Raw genomic sequence first — 19,426 nt, 5'->3', positions numbered from 1 at the left:
TTTTTTTGCACGGGTGCTCCAAGCAGCCAATTCCTGATTGTAGGTTGGCTGCATCGGTATTATTTGCACCTGTGTTTTCGCTATCTTCATTTGGGCCTGGTGCACCCTGGGTAGTGCAATTGTTGGAGGCCTTGAACAGGTAAGCATCCATGCCTGTGTTCTGGTGTTTTTTTGTTTAGTTTAGTGGAGGGTTTCCTCCAATGGTGGTTTTTTTTTTGAGAGTTATGTGATGCCCTCCAGATTACCCAACTAAGGATGTCTGTGCACCATCTAAAGATGAATGGCCTCGTGGAAAGGTTCAACAAGACCTTGAAGAAGATACATAGAAGGTCATGGAGAAGAATTGCTGGAACTGGGATTGCCTATTAACGTACCTATTGTCACACAGGCCTCTATGGGGTTTTCACCATTCGAGCTGCTATACGGATGGCACCGTCGCAGACTGCTGGACATTGCAAAAGAGATCTGGGAAGTGGAGGTAACGCCCCACTGAAGCATCATCGAACATATGGCCCGGATGAAGGACAGGATCGTGAGGGTGCTGCCGATTGTCAGAGAGAGCCTCCTTCAAGCAGAAGAGGCCCAGGCAAGGGTCTATAATTGGTCTGCAAGACTGGTCGGTGTTGAACCCAAGGTGCGAAGTAAGTTTCTGGCCAAGTGGCAAGGGCCATACAAGGTGGTCGAAAAGTTGAGTGATGTCAACTACAAAGTCCAGCAACCAGGGAGATGAAAGCCGTACCAGGAGTACCACATTAACCCGCTGAAACCATGGTGAGAGAGGGATCTGGTGGAAGCTACATGCCTTGGGCAAGTCCTGAAGCCAGGGTAGAGAATGTCACAGTGGCAGAGACACTGTCACTGGCCAGAAATAACAGTTCCATGAGCTGGTTCAGTGGAACTGGGACCTGTTTACACAGTTACCAGGATGTACGCAGGTTGTGGAGCATAAAATCCTGACTGAAATGCATGGGAGAGTGAACAAAAAGCTGACTACAGGAAACTAAATGAGGTGTCCAAGTTCGATGCATATCCGATGCCCTGGGTCGATGAGTTCATTGAGAGGCTGGTGTCAACCAGATATATCACCACCCTGGACCTAAAGAAAGGGTACTGGCAAATTCTCCTGTCCCCAAGTGCCAATGAAAAGACAGCCTTCTCTACACCTGATGGATGCTTTCAGTATGCCAGATTGCCAATTGGTCTGCAGGGAGCCCCAGCTACCATCCAGAGGGCCATGGACCGGATCCTAGTCTCTCACAAAAAGTATGCCGCTGCTTATCTGGACAACATTGTTATATTCAGCCCGGACTGGGGAAGTCACCTGCAGAAGGTCCAAGCAGTGCTGGATGCACTAAGGAAGGCAGGGTTTAACATTAACCTAAAGAAGTGTGTCATGGGGAAAGAAGAGGCAAAATACTTGTGCTACATCATCTTGAGGGGCGATATAAAACCGCAAATAGATAAGGTGGAGGCAATCCAGAAGTGGCTGCAACTGGTCTCCAAGAATCCAAGTGTGGTCATTTCTGGGAATCATATGATACTATTGGCAATTTATCCCAAACTTCATCATGATAGCCAACCCCTCCTGATTGATCTTCTTAAGGGCACAAAGACGGCAATAGCATTCCAGGATTTGAAGCTGGCCCTATGCAAACAGCCGGTCATGGTCACATCTGACTTCACTAAGGAGTACGTGCTCCAGACGGACACCTTCGAGGTTGGTTTAGGAGCCGTGTTGTCACAGGAAATAGATGCGGATGAACATCCAGTCCTTTACCTGAGTCGGAAACTCTCCTCCTGTGAAAAGAACTATGCCATCATAAAGGAAGATCAGGCTTGTATGAAATCATGCGCCTCTGAGATGGATGAGGGAAAAGAAGAGGAAGAATGTCTGGGTGACTAGGTGGTATCTAGCGCTCCAGGACTAGTTTTTGTTTGGAGCACAGGCCAAGGAAGCTGCATGGTAACACAGATGTTCTGTCCAGACTCCCCTGTTTAGCGAGTAAAGGTTCCAAAACCCCTGACTTTGGGCAGAGGGGGGAGATATGTGACAAAGTCACTGGCAAGGTGCTGGAGGGGAGATATGTTTCACTGAGGATAATGGTTTCAGTGATGTAAAACCCAGGAGTTTTCTTTCTGCACATTAACTGTTGTGAGGGGTTGACAACAAATATGTTTTAAGTGCTGTTTTTTAGCGGACAACCATAGAGTGGGTGGGAGGTTGTCCACCTTATCTCCACCCCAGGATGTGGTCTGGGGTTTATATAGCTGGCTTCTAGAGGCAGTCAGTGTTCAGTGTCTAGAGATCAACACTCCAGGGAACTGTTTGTGCTGGGACTAACCTGAACCATGTGCGTTTTGCCAACTGGAAGCGGGAGGAACCCCGCTACCATAAGGACTGTGCTTTGTGCTACCATTTTGTTTTCTTTTTCCTGTTTTGCCCAGAAGGTTGTGTTTGTTTTTACTTCACTTTGGTTTATGCCACATATAATAAACCAAAGGAGGTTCTTAAAGAGGCAGTGTTCCTGTGTCTACCGCCGGGTACAGCTCAGAGAGCCAATTTAACACAAAACTAATAAGATGAGCTCACAGCTGTTTGCTTTCACTTAGCTGGTTATTAAAACTGAGGAGGACCCACGTCATTTTTTAAAATTTATTCATTTGTTTTACCTAAATACATGTACAGAAAAATACACATGCACTACACTAATTATATATCTCACGGATATCTATCTATCTGTCCTCTATCTTTGCACATCTAACACCTAAACATCTGTCATTACTATTCTACATTTATTCCAGTACGTGTCACACTGCTGGTGCACGCGGATGCCACACGGACTGTACAAATGGAAAAGGATAGCACCGGTACTGAAATATCAGGATGTGAAATATCAGGAGGTGTGAAGGAGAACTTATCCTGGGCCCCATCCTGGTACATATGACCTATCCTGGGCTCATCCTCGTATATGTCCCCCATTCTCCCTCTCTTCTTTAATGTATAGAGAAAAAATGATTCTACTCACCTTCCCTCCATTCGGTATCCTCTTCGGAAGCTGGCAGCTGGGTTCAGCATGCAAGCGGGAGCACATGACGTCACTGCCATGCTCCCCCAGTCACATGCTGACTTCAGCTGCTGGTCTCTGATTGTCCGGCAGCATGTATTTCAGCGCACAGACCTGGTGGGTCTCTACGCCACAATACATTTCAGCTGAATGTGTGTCCGAGGATGCACATCCAGTTGAAGTTTGAGCTGGCCTCAGCGAGCCCCTCACCTTAACAGGTCTTGTCGCAGTTGCGACCTCTGCGACTGCGATCATTACACCCTGGCTGAATCATTTCCTGCAAACCTATGTATCACAACCTGACACAGGCAGATCAGACTTCCTGTTTAAAGTACCAGGTTCCGTATACATTTTTGTGTCCTTTTTACGTGCATTAATTTACTAAACCCTTATATGAAGCATTAGGCTAAATTCACATGCAGCATTTTTACAGCTTTTTTTATGCATTTTTTTGCAGAAAAGAATTTGCATTTTACAGTACCAGTCAAAGCTTGGAGATTTCAGAAATCCCATGCACCTGTTTTTTGTTTCGTCACCCCGACTGAGTTTTTTTTTAACTATCTGCAGCATGTCAATTATTTCAGCGTTTTCGCAGCACTTTTTCACCCATAGAAAGCAATAAGAAAGTGCAAAAACACTGCAAAAAAAAAAGCTGCAGAAATGCGGTGAAAAAAGCAGCAAAACAGACGTTTTTGAATGTAGCATTTTTATTGCCAAAACAGCAGGTTTTGCACCAGAAAAAAAGCTGCATGTGAATATAGCCTTAATATGGTCTACATCAGATCAAGGTCAAGCAACCACATTAAATGCAGTGGGATTAGGGGCACCCCTCCTCATGGTGGATTTTATGTGAAAGGGATTGGGCATGCAAATTTTCATCCTGCTGCCAAAGGGGCCTGGACGAGGCTGATTTTCCTCGTCCCATGTAATATCTTGCAAGGATACATAGAAAGGTTTGCTACCAATTATCTAATCTTCCGTATTTCGCCATGGTTTAAAGAACCATTAAGGTAGACCCCTTAAATAGACAATTTTGTGACTCTTTTAAGTCTAGGTACAAAAAATAGCACAAAGTGCAACTTAAAGCAGCGATCTGAAAGTGAATCTGTCACTAGTTATTTGCAGGCTAATGTAGGGGCAGAGACTCTGATTCCAGCTGTATCACTTACTGCCCTGCTTGCTGTAGTTTTGATGAAATCACTTTTTTTTCTGCAGCAGATCTAGCTGTTCTCTGAATGCTGAGCTCTGTATATCCCCACCCACACCACTGATTGGTAGCTTCCCGAGTTTACTGTGCATAGTCAGAAAACTACCTATCAATGGTGAGGGCGTGGCAGCAGGTTTAGTAGTACTTTAGTGATAATCTCCTACTAATAAACCTGATTTTATCAAAACAAGAGCAAGCAACAACAAAAAAAAGCAAAAATGTAATAATCAGAGAACATTTTTATTGCTTAAATTGCTGTGGACACCGTCAGAAAACATGATAAAAAGCAGCTAAAAAAAAAAGCAACGATTACGCAATGTGTGAAGCTGTGTGCATGTTTCTTTTTGCAGGTTAATCTGTCATGTTTAATGGAACTGTTTTTGGGAAGAAAATAAATGAAAATAACAATTCTGTTTTTGATTTTTCAGTTATATTTCCACACGTGTAGTTTTTTTTCTTTATCTTTTTTAGAGGTAAAATAGAATTTATGAAATTCATGGGAACATTTTTTTAACTTTTTACTGTTTTTCAAATGTACCATTTTTTTCTCCCATTAATGGCTTTTACTCTATGATCGATTAATCTCTTGCATAATAAACGGTATTATTTCCAGCATACTGTGCCGGTCAGTGCAGCCAATGGGATGATAGAGGTACGTATTCTTCTTTTTACCATTGAACCACATAGATGCTACAATTGCCACTGACTGCAGCATCTAAGGGGTTGAACAATTGGAATCGTAGCTAGTCGTGGCCCCGCAGTTAATGGCATGGGCTCAGTTCCTGAGTACTTTAACAATGGTTCACAGAAAGGGTTAAAGAAGTTAATCCAGCGTTAGGAAAGGTTGTCCGTTTGCTCCAGATATAGCGCCACTTCTGTCCACAGGCCTTGTCTGGTATTACAGTTTTGTAGCGTTATCTTGAATAGAGCTGAGATGTAATACCGGACACAACCCATGCACAAAGATGGCGCTATTTCTGAGGGGGAAAAAAAGCAGAGGCCTTTTAAATAACACAATTATTTTCTTGCCACGTAAAACTAATTAACATAAAATAATATGACAAATTGGGAGGTGTTAGGCCCTGCAATAAATATACCATAATGACAAATATTTGTGTTCACTTAATGGCCGTAAATTAAGTTGGGAGAATCTGAGACAAGTCGAAATTGATGGCCTTGGCTTGATGTAAAAACCGAAGACATTTGGATTTAATAGGGGTCATTAAATGCGTGAAGCAAGTCTACAGCCTCAATGTCAGTACATGATGTGTGGAGACGTAAAACACACACGACCGCCACCTGAGGAGCTGAGAGCTGTCAGCAATTTTTTAATATCCATTATTATTTCAATATTTTGCAAACCACTCCTGAAAAGACAATGTCGCCATAACCGTTCTTCATTATGCAAGGGTTGGAAAAACATGGCTATTCACTTCCAGAAACAGCACCACACCTGTCTATGGGTTGGGCCTGGTATTGCAGTTCAGGTCTGCCGGTCCCCTATCTTCCTCATCCTGTAGGTGGTGTTGAGCTCCATCTCAATTGGAAAAAAACAGTTTCCTAGCTCAGTCGACTGGCCAGGATAGAACAAGACTGCTGCAGCCAGTAAGTGATCAACTGATGACCCTCACCGGTCTCCTGGCTTCCTCTTCCAGTGGGAGGAATGAGGATGGAGAAGCCAGTGGTGAACTTTTATGGAGGAACAGTAAGGGATTGTTATGGAAGAAAAGTGGGGACTGGCATGGAGGATCAGTGGGCGATCGGTATGGAGGAGCAGTGGGAGATTGGTATGGAGGAGCAGTGGGTGACTGGTATGGAGGAGCAGTGGGGGATCGGTATGGAGGAGCAGTGGGGGATTGGTATGGAGGAGCAGTGGGGGATTGGTATGGAGAAATAGTGGGGGATTGGTATGGAAGAAAAGTGGGGACTGGCATGGAGGATCAGTGGGCGATCGGTATGGAGGAGCAGTGGGAGATTGGTATGGAGGAGCAGTGGGTGACTGGTATGGAGGAGCAGTGGGGGATCGGTATGGAGGAGCAGTGGGGGATTGGTATGGAGGAGCAGTGGGGGATTGGTATGGAGAAATAGTGGGGGATTGGTATGGAAGAAAAGTGTGGACTGGCATGGAGGATCAGTGGGGGATTGGTATCGAGGAACAGTAGTGGAATGGCATGGAGGAGCAGTGGGCGATCGGTATGGAGGAGCAGTGGGGGATTTGTATGGAGGAGCAGTGGGGACTGGCATGGAGGAGCAGTGGAAGATTGGTATGGAGGAGCAGTGGGTGATTGGTATGGAGAAATAGTGGGGGATTTGTATGGAGGAGCAGTGGGAGATTGGTATGGAGGAGCAGTCGGGGATTGGTATGGAGGAGCAGTGGTTGATTTGTATGGAGGAGCAGTGGGTAATTTTTATGGAAGAGCAGTGAAGGATTGGTATGGAGGAGCAGTGAGGGATTGGTATGGAGGAGCAGTGGGGGCTTGGTATGGAGGAGCAGTAGGGGATTGATATGGAGGAGCAGTGGGTGATTTATATGGAGGAGCAGTGAGGGATTGGAATGGAGGAGCAGTGAGGGATTGGTATTGAGGAGCCGTGGGTTACTGGCATGGAGGAGCAGTGGGATATTGGTATGGAGGAGCAGTATGGGAATTGATATGGGGGAGCAGTGGGGGAATGGTATGGAGGAGCAGTGAGGGATTGGTATGGAGGAGCAGTGGGGGATTTGTATGGAGGAGCAGTAGGGGACTTGTATGGAGGAACAGTGAGGGATTGGTATGGAGGAGAAGTAGGATATTGGTATGGAGGAGCAGTATGGGTATTGGTATGGAGGAGCAGTGGGGGGTTGGAATGGGGGAGCAGTGGGGGGATTGGTATGGGGGAGCAGTGGGGGATTGGTATGGGGAGCAGTGGGGGATTGGTATGGGGGAGCAGTGGGGGATTGGTATGGGGGAGCAGTGGGGGATTGGTATGGGGGAGCAGTGGGGGATTGGTATGGGGAGCAGTGGGGGGATTGGTATGGAGGAGCAGTGGGTGACTGATATGGAGAAACAGTGGGGGATTGGTATGGAGGAGCAGTGAGGGATTGGTAGGCAAATTGTTTATTTTTATTGTACCATTCCTATGGCCTATTTTTAAAAATTCCATGTACAGCCCCTTTAAACACAAATAACAAAAAATATTCTGTAATTGGCACCAATAGATAAAAGTAAACTAGCTTCTCTTTTTTCTCTAGCAAAAAAAGCAATAATACATTACATACTTATCTCTGCAATTAAAACAAAAAGTCTAAAAAAATCCTTTTTGTCTATTTTAAATGTCTATTTTGTCTATTTTGCATTTTGTCTTCACAGGCTGATCGCCTCGCACTCGTACAAATGAGCCGCGCTTTGTGTTCTGCTGATCAAACCAGTGTAGCAGTGCATTTGGCATATGTACAAGACTATATTCACAGAAGCATGTGCCTGTTTACACAAAAGACGCTTCAAAGCTACAAAAATCCCTCTTGTTTGGTTACACTAATTTCCCTTGAATGAAGTTTTGTACTCAAGCCAAAACAATAGTAGTTATCCAGCCCTCTAGAGCTCGATCCCACATGGATTCTAGAAATAATTGAAAACTTCATAGGTAGTCCGGGAAGCCTCACGTCTTTTTTTTAAATATCACATTAGGACTTTTTGTGTGTGATTAAGGATAGAATAATGCATCCATTATAGCAAATCAATCAGATTTTGGCCCCTTTGAACTGTGAACAGAACTTTATCAATGATCACTTACAGTTGTCTATTCTCTTAGAAAGGTCAATATCTGTTGGCCAAATAAGCTCGTTGGGCCACAATTTTCCCTTTGTTCACCGCGCCCCAATGCACATGCACACAAAGTTTGGGTGATCATGCATTTGTTCTCATTAGGGAGAAGAAAAAAAGAAAAGGATTGGGCATGTTGAAATCCAACAGCCTCATCTTTCTTTCCATCCTTATCTGTCATTGCTGGAGAGTTGAAGATCTGTTTTTGAACCTAAACGCCCACACATAGAGCAGTATCGCCGGTAAGGTTAGTAAAAGGCAGGACTATGCAGTCACCTGGCTGTTTTGTGTGAAGGCACAACACCTGTACAGGAATATAAATGCTGCTGCAGCCCCATGGCTAGAGAAGAAAGGCTTCCTTCAGATGAATAATAGAAGAAGAGGAGCCTTTAGCTTTTCAAAATGGTTCTTTATTGTGCCAACATGCTTTGGTGCCATTATCAAGGTAAAAAGAAAGTAAGAAGCTCTAGCCTGAAACGCGTTGGCACAATAAAAGAACAATTTGGAAGGCTTCTCAACTACCGCCTGCTCAACGTGATTTCGTCCTCCTCTACCATTGTTGGAGAGTTGGGTCGCCCACCTACATGTTTACACAGAAAGTCAGTCAAGGTTTACTGCACATGGTCATCTTTAGAGTGGCATAGTACAAGTTAGACTTTCTGAAACTTAGATGCTCACCTGCATCTTTCCATATGGTGGAACCACATTATGGGTTTTTTCATAAATATACATTGGTTCCCCTTTCTTTTGGATAGGCTGTCAATGACAAAATCAATGGGTGAGCCATTCCCAAAAATCCACTCCAATAGTATGAAGGGGTTATGGTACTCTCTGGAGTGCTCAGCTCCGTTTGATGGAATTGGTAAGGGCTACAGTACCAGGCACAGCCATGCTTAGAGACTAGCCAATGTGGATAAGCACAGCACTCCAGAAAGCACCGTGATGCCTTCATTCTCTTGGTCAGTACTGCTTTCCAATGGGTGATACCCCCTCCAATACCAAATTGATGGTCTAGAGCAGTGTTCCCAACTCCAGTCCTCAAGAGCAACCAACACATCATGTTTAAGGACTTCCTTATTATTGAACAGGAGTTAGAATTATCACCTGGCCAATACTGAAGAAATCCAGAAAACATGATCTGTTGGTGGCTCTTGACGCCTGGAGTTGGGGAACACTGGTCTAGAGTAAGGATCAGCCATTGATATACTGTATATTTCTGGAAAACTCTTTGCACACAACATAAAAATCTACTTTGTTTTTAGCTTGGTCATTTTAAAATTATTGGAAGACGACGTGAACTAGCACAGCTTCTGGCTATCAAAGTGAACTCAAAGCTGATGACCAATTGTCAAGATCATCCCATAGTCACTACAGATACAGCTACACATAAAACAAAAAGATTGGTCCCCTTCTTGTCTACTTTACCTTTGCTGTGTATGGACCTAATATGGTGACTTCCGGTGGCTGAACTCCCACCGGTCTTGATGGTCTTGTTTTAACCTCCACCCAGTTACTGTAATTTGTTCCCCCATTATAAGTTGTAGCCACCATTCTATATTCATATGTCATCCATGGATTAATGTCACTTCCTTGATCTATATATTCCATTTGGTGGTTCCCCGATACTGTCACTATCATGTCCACATGTTCGGTGCCTTTGAGCCGTCTCTCAATACTGAAGCATTGTATTAAACCATTTGGGAAGAGTGGAGGTCTCCAATTTATTGTGACAGATGTGGAGCTATCAGAACGGAGATTGGGTGGTAGAACATCGTTCGGTGCATCTGGAAGGGTCTGTATGACCAATGACTCCTTCGACAGGGAACACCCTGCCAAGGTGCATCCTTCCAGCAGATACCGGTAACCTGTGTGCGGGCTTAACCCATGCAACGTCTGACTTGTTCTGTTTCCCGGCACAGTCACCTCTAGGCTTCCATTTCGGTAAATGTTGTAATGGGTTAGTATTCCATTAGGTTTTGTTGGGTGTTGCCAGGTAATGGTTATCCATCTGGACTTCATTTGGGAGAGTCGAAGTGGGTTAATGGATCCCGGCTCTGTAAATGTTTAAAGATACATGGCATTACATATTATATTAATAACATAATATATCATGGTAACAAGTCAAATAATTGTAATTGTCCTTATTACATGCAGTACCATGCCTATCCACATGGTGTGCCATAACGAGAAAACAATCAAGAGATGGAAACAGTTCAAAGTACCGCTGGGCAATCGCATTATCAGAAAATTCTGAAGGGTCTCCTAGTAGATCCTAGCATAACAGCTAAATGCAAATGGTGTCATTCAATAAAACTGTGCAAAAAGTGCACCTGGTAGGCAGTGAAGGAAATATATATATGTACACTAGATGGTGGCCCGATTGTAACGCATCGGGTATTCTAGAATATGCATGTCCACGTAGTATATTGCCCAGCCCACGTAGTATATTGCCCAGCCACATAGTATATTGCCCAACCACGTAGAATATTGCCCAGCCACATAGTATATTGCCCAGTTACGTAGTATATTGCCCAGCCACGTAGTATATTGCCCAGCCACGTAGTATATTGCCCAGTTACGTAGTATATTGCCCAGCCATGTAGTATATTGCCCAGCCACGTAGTATATTGCCCAGTTACGTAATATATTGCCCAGCCACGTAGTATATTGCCCAGCCACGTAGTATATTGCCCAGTTACGTAGTATATTGCCCAGCCACGTAGTATATTGCCCAGTTACGTAGTATATTGCCCAGCCACGTAGTATATTGCCCAGTTACGTAGTATATTGCCCAGCCATGTAGTATATTGCCCAGCCACGTAGTATATTGCCCAGTTACGTAATATATTGCCCAGCCACGTAGTATATTGCCCAGCCACGTAGTATATTGCCCAGTTACGTAGTATATTGCCCAGCCACGTAGTATATTGCCCAGTTACGTAGTATATTGCCCAGTTACGTAGTATATTGCCCAGCGACGTAGTATATTGCTCAGTGCCGTAGTATATTGCCCAGTGATGTAGTATACAGCACAGAGCCACGTAGTATATTGCACAGCCACGTAGCATATTGCCCAGCCACGTAGTATATTGCCCAGCCACGCATGTCACAGGTTAAAAAATAAAAAATAAACATATACTCACCTTCCGAGGGCCCCTTGTAGTCCTGTCACCTGTGTGCGGTGCAGCTTCCGGTCCCAGGGTTGGTATGAGCGCAGGACCTGTGATGACATCGCGGTCACATGACCGTGACATCATGGCAGGTCCTTCTCGCATACCATCCTTGCCACCGGAACCTGCCGCTTGCATAGAGCGGTCACCGGAGCGTCGCGAGGAGCGAGAAAGGCGGCGGAAGGTGATTATAACATTAGATCTTTTTACTATTGATGCTGCATAGGCAGCATCAATAGTAAAAACTTGGTGACACAGGGTTAATAGCAGCGGTAAGGGAGTGAGTTACCCGAGGCATAACGCTGTCCATTACCGCTGGCATTAACCCTGTGTGAGCGGTGACTGCGGGGAGTATGGAGCGGGCGCCGGGCAGTGACTGCAGGGGAGTAGGGAGGGACTAATCGGACTGTGGCCGTCGCTGATTGGTCATGGCAGCAATGACAGGCAGCTGGCGAGACCAATCAGCGACTTGGATTATATAACAGACAGAGGCTGCGACCAATGAATATCCTAGACAGACAGACAGACAGACAGAAGGACAGACGGAAGTGACCCTTAGACAATTATATAGTAGATATATATATATATATTTCCACATAAGAGCCCTATATAATTGCACAAGGATGAGTGAATTACACTTAGGTTACATTTATAAAACTATTTTTGAAAATCATTGAATTTTTTTCTATTAAATAGAAACAAAAAACACTAACCCACAGGGGCAAACATATTAATCTGATATGACCTATAGCCAATGTATGCTTGGTCACATTCCGTGGAACTAATGAAACAACAAAGCCACATAAGAAATAAACATGGCTAAAGGAATGCAAATTAAACCAACTTTATTCACAAAATTTTTTAAACATGACAATTAAAAACACCAAAGTACCTCACAACGCAACTTAGCATCACCCAGGATTAAGGCAATAAAAAATGGTGCTTGCTATACCGCACTAATATTGGCCCCATAGTTGGATATTAATAATACATGATAGAAATGAACCTTCATTATAGTATCACATGGGACCACTGGTATAAATATACCTAAGTGGAACACAGCCGAAGGAGCACTCACATTAATTTAGAGTCAAACCAGAGTCTTGTAACAGCGGATATACATGTGCATAGATGAATATAAACATATTTACCAAATGGCGTGCCAAAGCCTGGATGAACGTCTCACCCCGACGCGCGTTTCGCCTGTTCTTCTTCCGTGGGACGTTCATCCAGGCTTTGGCACGCCATTTGGTAAATATGTTTATATTCATCTATGCACATGTATATCCGCTGTTACAAGACTCTGGTTGGACTCTAAATTAATGTGAGTGCTCCTTCGGCTGTGTTCCACTTAGGTATATTTATACCAGTGGTCCCATGTGATACTATAATGAAGGTTCATTTCTGTCATGTATTATTAATATCCAACTATGGGGCCAATATTAGTGCGGTATAGCAAGCACCATTTTTTATTGCCTTAATCCTGGGTGATGCTAAGTTGCGTTGTGAGGTACTTTGGTGTTTTTAACCCACAGGGGCAGCCTGACTTTTTGGGAAATCAGTGAAAGACCATGGACCCATGGTCAGAAATGTTGAACCACTTCTTGGTCAATTATAGCTCTTTTTTGAGTCTTCTGATAATGGCCGTATTATGACTCCAAGATTTATGGGGTCATAATAGGGCACACACAGAGGTGCAAAGGGCATTACTGTACCTCTATCGCCTTCCGATTAATACTGAGACAAAGGTTTTTATTTTATTGGTTTCCATGAGGATCAGTCAGAAAAATAAACATTGAGGCATGGTTCATCAGATGCTAAAATATGGAGTTTTCCAAACCTTCTAGAGAAGAAAAGCTCCAACATATGGCACTCAACGGAGCCTTAGTGAAAAAAGCTTGTGCGGGATCATAGGAGACCGAAATAAGTGGTTTGTGAATGCATATTAACTCAAATTATTATTATAGCTATTGGTAAGGGGCCGTTATTTCAAAGGGGTCCATATCCCGACCCGTCTGCACCTACTAATCTAAGGTTAAATTCTGTCTATTGGATACCACTCACCTATGCAGAACTAAGGTCATCGTAAAGACATGTAAGGACGGTGGACTATTGTTGTATGCTCCTCTGTACAAAAAAAATAGATATCTGAACATATTCGCTATGTACATTCACTCATATCATACTAGCTAATGTTTCATGATGCTTGTTTGAGAGGTTTTTTAGGGAGGTTTAGATCCCCCATTCACTAAATCTGCATTAGGTTAGGATCATGATTACCAGTCTGGTTCCTCCAAGACTAGAACATCTGCATGGTTGCTTGTGCAGAGTTTGTGGGTGGACTATTGTATAGGACTCATCAGAGAGTGGCCTGTGAGGAGCTGTGGAGAGTGGTCAGGAGCATAGAATAACAGATGGGTTGTAAAGTGGGTGGTGAGCAGATGATTGACTGCTGGTGGCCAGGGGCTGAGATGGGCCTGTTTATGCCCATTATGTATTTCTGCTTAAAAGTTGATGGCCAGTGTGGTCAGGACTTTGATAAACTGCGTTTTGGCCTAACTTGATCTTGAGAAGATCTAGGTGAAGGCTTGTTTGGCCGTAGGAGGGCGGTTCTGTGGTAGAAGTGCTTTTGGGATAGAGCCATGAGAGAAACTGATAAATAGGCCAGTTTTATACATCTAACTTTCTCTCTGAGTATTTGAATATGGCCTGGGATGTCAAGACTGAATGCCGTTTTTTTGACCCAAATTCAGCAGCCTCATATATGCTCATGTGACTGTTGATTTTGGAATAGGAGACCTCCATCCATCCAGTTTGGAAATTGGGGTCTTTGCTTGGACAGAAAAAGTCCGATGTTGTGGATCACATTGCCTTCGTATCCGGAGCCTAAGGAGCTGACTTTTCAATTACTTAATTTCTAAGGCTGTACAGAATCAACTGCAAGTTTCCTCATCTTAGCTCATCAGCAGTGAGGTTGTTGAGTATGGGGGAGGAGCTTTGCTGAGGGTGCGGTAACGGACATCATGACCTGTGAAGTGTACAACCAGCCTTAAATATGAATTCCTTGAGAACTGAGCTCTTAGTGTCTAGGATCTGTGAGTAATTTGAATCCCATCAGTCTATGTTACTAAGTAAACCATACATCATGCTGCAGCTTCATCAGTTAACCAGTCATTATAAACTGTAAACTGTACCTCCTGCCGCGACTTCAGGTGTTAACCAGTCATTATAAACTGTAAACTGTACCTCCTGCCATGGCTTCAGGCATTCACCAGTCATTATAAAGAATGAACTGTACCTCCTGCCGTGGCTTTAGGCATTAACCAGTCACTATAAAGAGTAAACTGTACCTCTGCTGTGGCTTCAGGCGTTAACCAGTCATTATAATCTGTAAACTGTACCTCCTGCCGTGGCTTCAGTCATTAACCAGTCATTATAATCTGTAAACTGTACCTTGTACCGTGGCTTCAGGTGTTAACCAGTCATTATAATCCGTAAACTGTACCTCCTGCCTTGGCTTCAGGCATTAACCAGTCATTATAAAGAGTAAACTGTACCTCCTGCCATGGCTTCAGTCATTAACCAGTCATTATAATCTGTAAACTGTACCTCGTACCGTGGCTTCAGGTGTTAACCAGTCATTATAATCCGTAAACTGTACCTCCTGCCTTGGCTTCAGGCATTAACCAGTCATTATAATCTGTAAACTGTACCTCGTACCGTGGCTTCAGGTGTTAACCAGTCATTATAATCCGTAAACTGTACCTCCTGCCTTGGCTTCAGGCATTAACCAGTCATTATAATCTGTAAACTGTACCTCGTACCGTGGCTTCAGGTGTTAACCAGTCATTATAATCCGTAAACTGTACCTCCTGCCATGGCTTCAGGCATTAACCAGTCATTATAATCTGTAAACTGTACCTCCTGCCGTGGCTTCAGGTGTTAACCAATCATTATAAAGAGTAAACTGCACCTCCTGCCGCGGCTTCAGGCGTTAACCAGTCATTATAAACTGTAAACTGTACCTCCTGCCGCGGCTTCAGGCGTTCACCAGTCATTACAAAGAGTAAACTGTACCTCCTGCCGTGGCTTCAGGCATTAACCAGTCATTACAAAGAGTAAACTGTACCTCCTGCCGTGGCTTCAGGCGTTAACCAGTCATTATAAAGAGTAAACTGTACCTCCTGCCGTGGCTTTAGGCGTCAACCAGTCATTATAAAGAGTAAGCTGTACCTCCTGCCGCGGCTTCAGGCGTTAACCAGTCATTATAAAGAGTAAACTGTACCTCCTGCCGTGGCTTTAGGCGTCAACCAGTCATTATAAAGAGTAAGCTGTACCTCCTGCCATGGCTTCAGGCGTTAACCAGTCATTATAAAGAGTAAACTGTACCTCCTGCCGTGGCTTTAGGCGTTAACCAGTCATTATAAAGAGTAAACTGTACCTCCTGCCGCGGCTTCAGGCGTTCACCAGTCATTATAAAGAGTAAACTGTACCTCCTGCCGTGGCTTCAGGCGTTAACCAGTCATTATAAAGAGTAAACTGTACCTCCTGCCGTGGCTTTAGGCGTTAACCAGTCATTATAAAGAGTAAACTGTACCTCCTGCCGCGGCTTCAGGCGTTCACCAGTCATTATAAAGAGTAAACTGTACCTCCTGCCGTGGCTTCAGGCGTTCACCAGTCATTATAAAGAGTAAACTGTACCTCCTGCCGTGGCTTCAGGCGTTAACCAGTCATTATAAAGAGTAAACTGTACCTCCTGCCGTGGCTTTAGGCGTTAACCAGTCATTATAAAGAGTAAACTGTACCCTCTGCCGCGGCTTCAGGCGTTCACCAGTCATTATGAAGAGTAAACCGAACCTCCTGCCGCTGCTTCAGGCGTTAACAAGTCATAAGACGCTAATCATCCAACATATGAATGTTTTACGCGCTCCAAATAATAACATCCTAACCGTCTGCTATAAAGCTCGCAAATATGAGCGTATATTTTAATTTGATGATACCTCCCGTTGATACATTGTATCGGTGGCGGCTCCATTGTTACTATTTGTGATTCTAATCCACGTTCAGCCATTTATCTACTCCCTGTTAATATTGTAGGTGATTTTTTTATTGTGACTGTGACAGAAGCTGCCGATTTAGCGCTTTTACCCACTGATAAATAAACAATGCACAGATCTGACCTTTGGGTTAACAGGTTTTTATGCCTCTTCCACTCAGCACTCTAACAGATTCAATTACCATAAAGGTTCAAGAGCTGGGATGAATACTGAAAAAGAGCAACCATATGCCTGCCTAGGTGTTGTGCAATAGCAAATACTCTCTGGGGGCCCCCCGGAGAGATGGCTTAATTGTAAATAATTCCGCCACGCGACACAATCAAGTCACCTTGAATGCAAAAGCCTCAGTCTGTGGAGGGAAAAGTGTTATTTAAGCTTTACTGGGCTGCGTTAAATTCTGCAATTTGAAGGGCTGTTAAGTTTTTCAATTGAAATTTCATTTAAAATGCAGGTGCCTTTTATTATATCGAAGCTTTACTGCTCTCTAGGTACAAGCAAGAACACGGTGCAATAACACCAGTCTGCCTCAATCACTGATCAGCGGAACAGCTGTAATTCGAGGACATTTAGCATTCTTATAAACCACATCCTGATAAGTCAAAATTGCTACGGCAGATCAGGGAAATAGGATCGCCTTCATTTTTTTATTTTTTTGCCCAGAGCAAGTTTTGACATTTATGTGAATATTTTTTTTTTTCCGCTCCGCGTGTGTGTCTGAGAGCAATAGATTTTATTATATAGCTTAAAATATAGGTATACTTGTATTTGGTAATTGTTTAGAGCAACGTTGGGGTTTTTTTAGGTTTTTTTTTTTTTTTTTTAAAGCTTCAAATGTCAGGGGTTTAAAATGTCACAAAAAGATGTCAAATGTGGAATTTGGGAATGTTTTTTATTATATATAGAGCACATATAATACAGGATGGGGGCCACGCGCTACGAGTGAAGGTTTTCTTATGACTCTTGGTCAGAGTCTGACCTTCCTCGGGGACCGGCAGGATGATGGGCGATGATGAGGATTTAACTCCTGAGAAGGAGCTTGGCAAAAGAGAAGCCGAATAAACCAGTACTGAATACAACCAGATATTTCTATAATTTATAGAATAAATTGACTGAGAGGTGAGAACCCCTTTTCTATCCCTTGTGGCAGCACAACCTCTCAAGACATTGCAGTAAGGACTTAAAGGGAAGCTGTCAGCAGCATTTTACATATGAAAGTAGTGGTATGGCCATATAGCTGCTTGTCTCCCAATAAAAATGATACCTTTCATGTAGAGATCCAATTTGCCAGTCATGAGAAATCAAGAGTTGAAGTCATATGCAAATCAGACCGAAAGAGCACTGGGGGTGTGTCAGTGTTCTTAGACTGCTTCCTCTAAGTGCAGTCTCATTAGCATAAGCGCTAGATTTCTTGCGACTGGCACATCAGATTTTTATAAAGAAGGTGTGATTTTTCTTAGGGAGGAAATGACTATACAGCCATACCACTACTTCTATATGTAAAAATGTGTGGACAGCTTCCCTTTAAGCTGGCTGATATTTTTGTGGAAATTCAAAATCTGAAAAGTGGGGCGTACAATATTATTTGGCCCCTTTACCTTCAGTGCAGCAAACTCACTCCAGAAGTTCATTGTGGATCTGTGAATGATCCAATGTTGTCCTAAATTCCTAATGATGACAAATATAATCCACCTGTGGGTAATTAAGTCTCCGCATAAATGCACCTGCTCTGTGATAGTCTCAGGGTTCTGTTTGAAGTACAGAGAGCATCATGAAGACCAAGGAACACAACAGGCAGGTCCGTGATACTGTTGTGGAGAAGTTTAAAGCCGGATTTGGATACAAAATGATTCCAAAACTTGAAACATCCCAAGGAGTATTGTGCAAGCGATCATATTGAAATGGAAGGAGTATCATACCACTGCAAATCTACCAAGACCCGGCCGTCCCTCTAAACTTTCATCTCAAACAAGGAGAAGACTGATCAGAGATGCAGCCAAGAGGCCCATGATCACTCTGGATGAACTGCAGAGATCTACAGCTGAGGTGGGACAGTCTGTCCATAGGACAACAATCAGTCATACACTGCACATATCTGGCCTTTATGGAAGAGTGGCAAGAAGAAAGCCATTTCTCAAAGATATCCATAGAAAGTGTTGTTTAAAGTTTGCAACAAGCCACCTGGGAGATACACCAAACATGTGGAAGAAGGTGCTCTGTTCAGCTGAAACCAAAATCAAACTTTTTGGCAACAGTGCCAAGCGATATGTTTGGCGTAAAGGCAACCCAGCTCATCACCCTGAACACACCATCCCCACTGTCAAACATGGTGGTCGCAGCATCATGGTTTGGGCCTACTTTTCTTCAGCAGGGACAGGGAAGATGGTTAAAATTGATGGGAGGATGAATGAAGCCAAATACAGGACCAGTCTTGAAGAAAACCTGTTTGAGTCTGCAAAAGACCTGAGACTGGGACGGAGATTTGTCTTCCAACAAGACAATGATTCCAAACATAAAGCAAAATCTACAATGGAATGGTTCACAAATAAACGTATCCAGGTGTTAGAATGGTCAAGTCACAGTCCAGACCTGTTATGACCCCAATGGCAGAGGGTCTCAGAAATATTTACTAAGTCTGCAAACTCAAAAACCAGCTCATAGGGCAGTGGTAACTGGGCTGACCATATATCTAATCCTAGCACCACAAATAACAGCAGCCGGGGAACGTGCCTACGTTGATTCTAGACGTCTCGCGCCAGCCGGAGAACTAACTAACCCTAGAAGGGAAAAGAAAGACCTTTCTTGCCTCCAGAGAAAAGACCCCAAAAGTTGGATACAAGCCCCCAACAAATAATAACAGTGAGGTAAGAGGAAAAGACAAACGTAAGAATGAGCTAGGTATTTAGCAAAGAGAGGCCCACTAGCTAATAGCAGAATATAGTAAGATAACTTATATGGTCAGCAAAAACCCTATCAAAAATATCCACGCTGGAAATTCAAGAACCCCCGAACCGTCTAACGGCCCGGGGGGAGAACACCAGCCCCCTAGAGCTTCCAGCAAGGTCAGGAATCACATTTAGTACAAGCTGGACAAAAATGAGAGCAAGCAAATAACCCAAAAAAACAAAGA

The 19,426-nt window shown here is 43.7% G+C and overlaps 1 protein-coding gene across 1 annotated transcript in view; it reads right to left on the bottom strand.

Moving 5' to 3' along the window:
• Nucleotides 1–19,426, bottom strand: part of USH2A (usherin) — a 930,843-nt gene that overhangs the window by 319,880 nt on the left and 591,537 nt on the right. The window contains exon 40 of the mRNA XM_077281431.1: nt 9,498–10,126. Coding sequence (XP_077137546.1) covers nt 9,498–10,126 — 629 coding nt within the window. The remainder of the gene's footprint in view (nt 1–9,497; nt 10,127–19,426) is intronic.

This window comes from Ranitomeya variabilis, chromosome 2, assembly GCF_051348905.1.
Source record: "Ranitomeya variabilis isolate aRanVar5 chromosome 2, aRanVar5.hap1, whole genome shotgun sequence".
Classification (NCBI taxonomy): domain Eukaryota; kingdom Metazoa; phylum Chordata; class Amphibia; order Anura; family Dendrobatidae; genus Ranitomeya; species Ranitomeya variabilis.
This window is presented reverse-complemented; position numbering and strand designations above follow the sequence as displayed.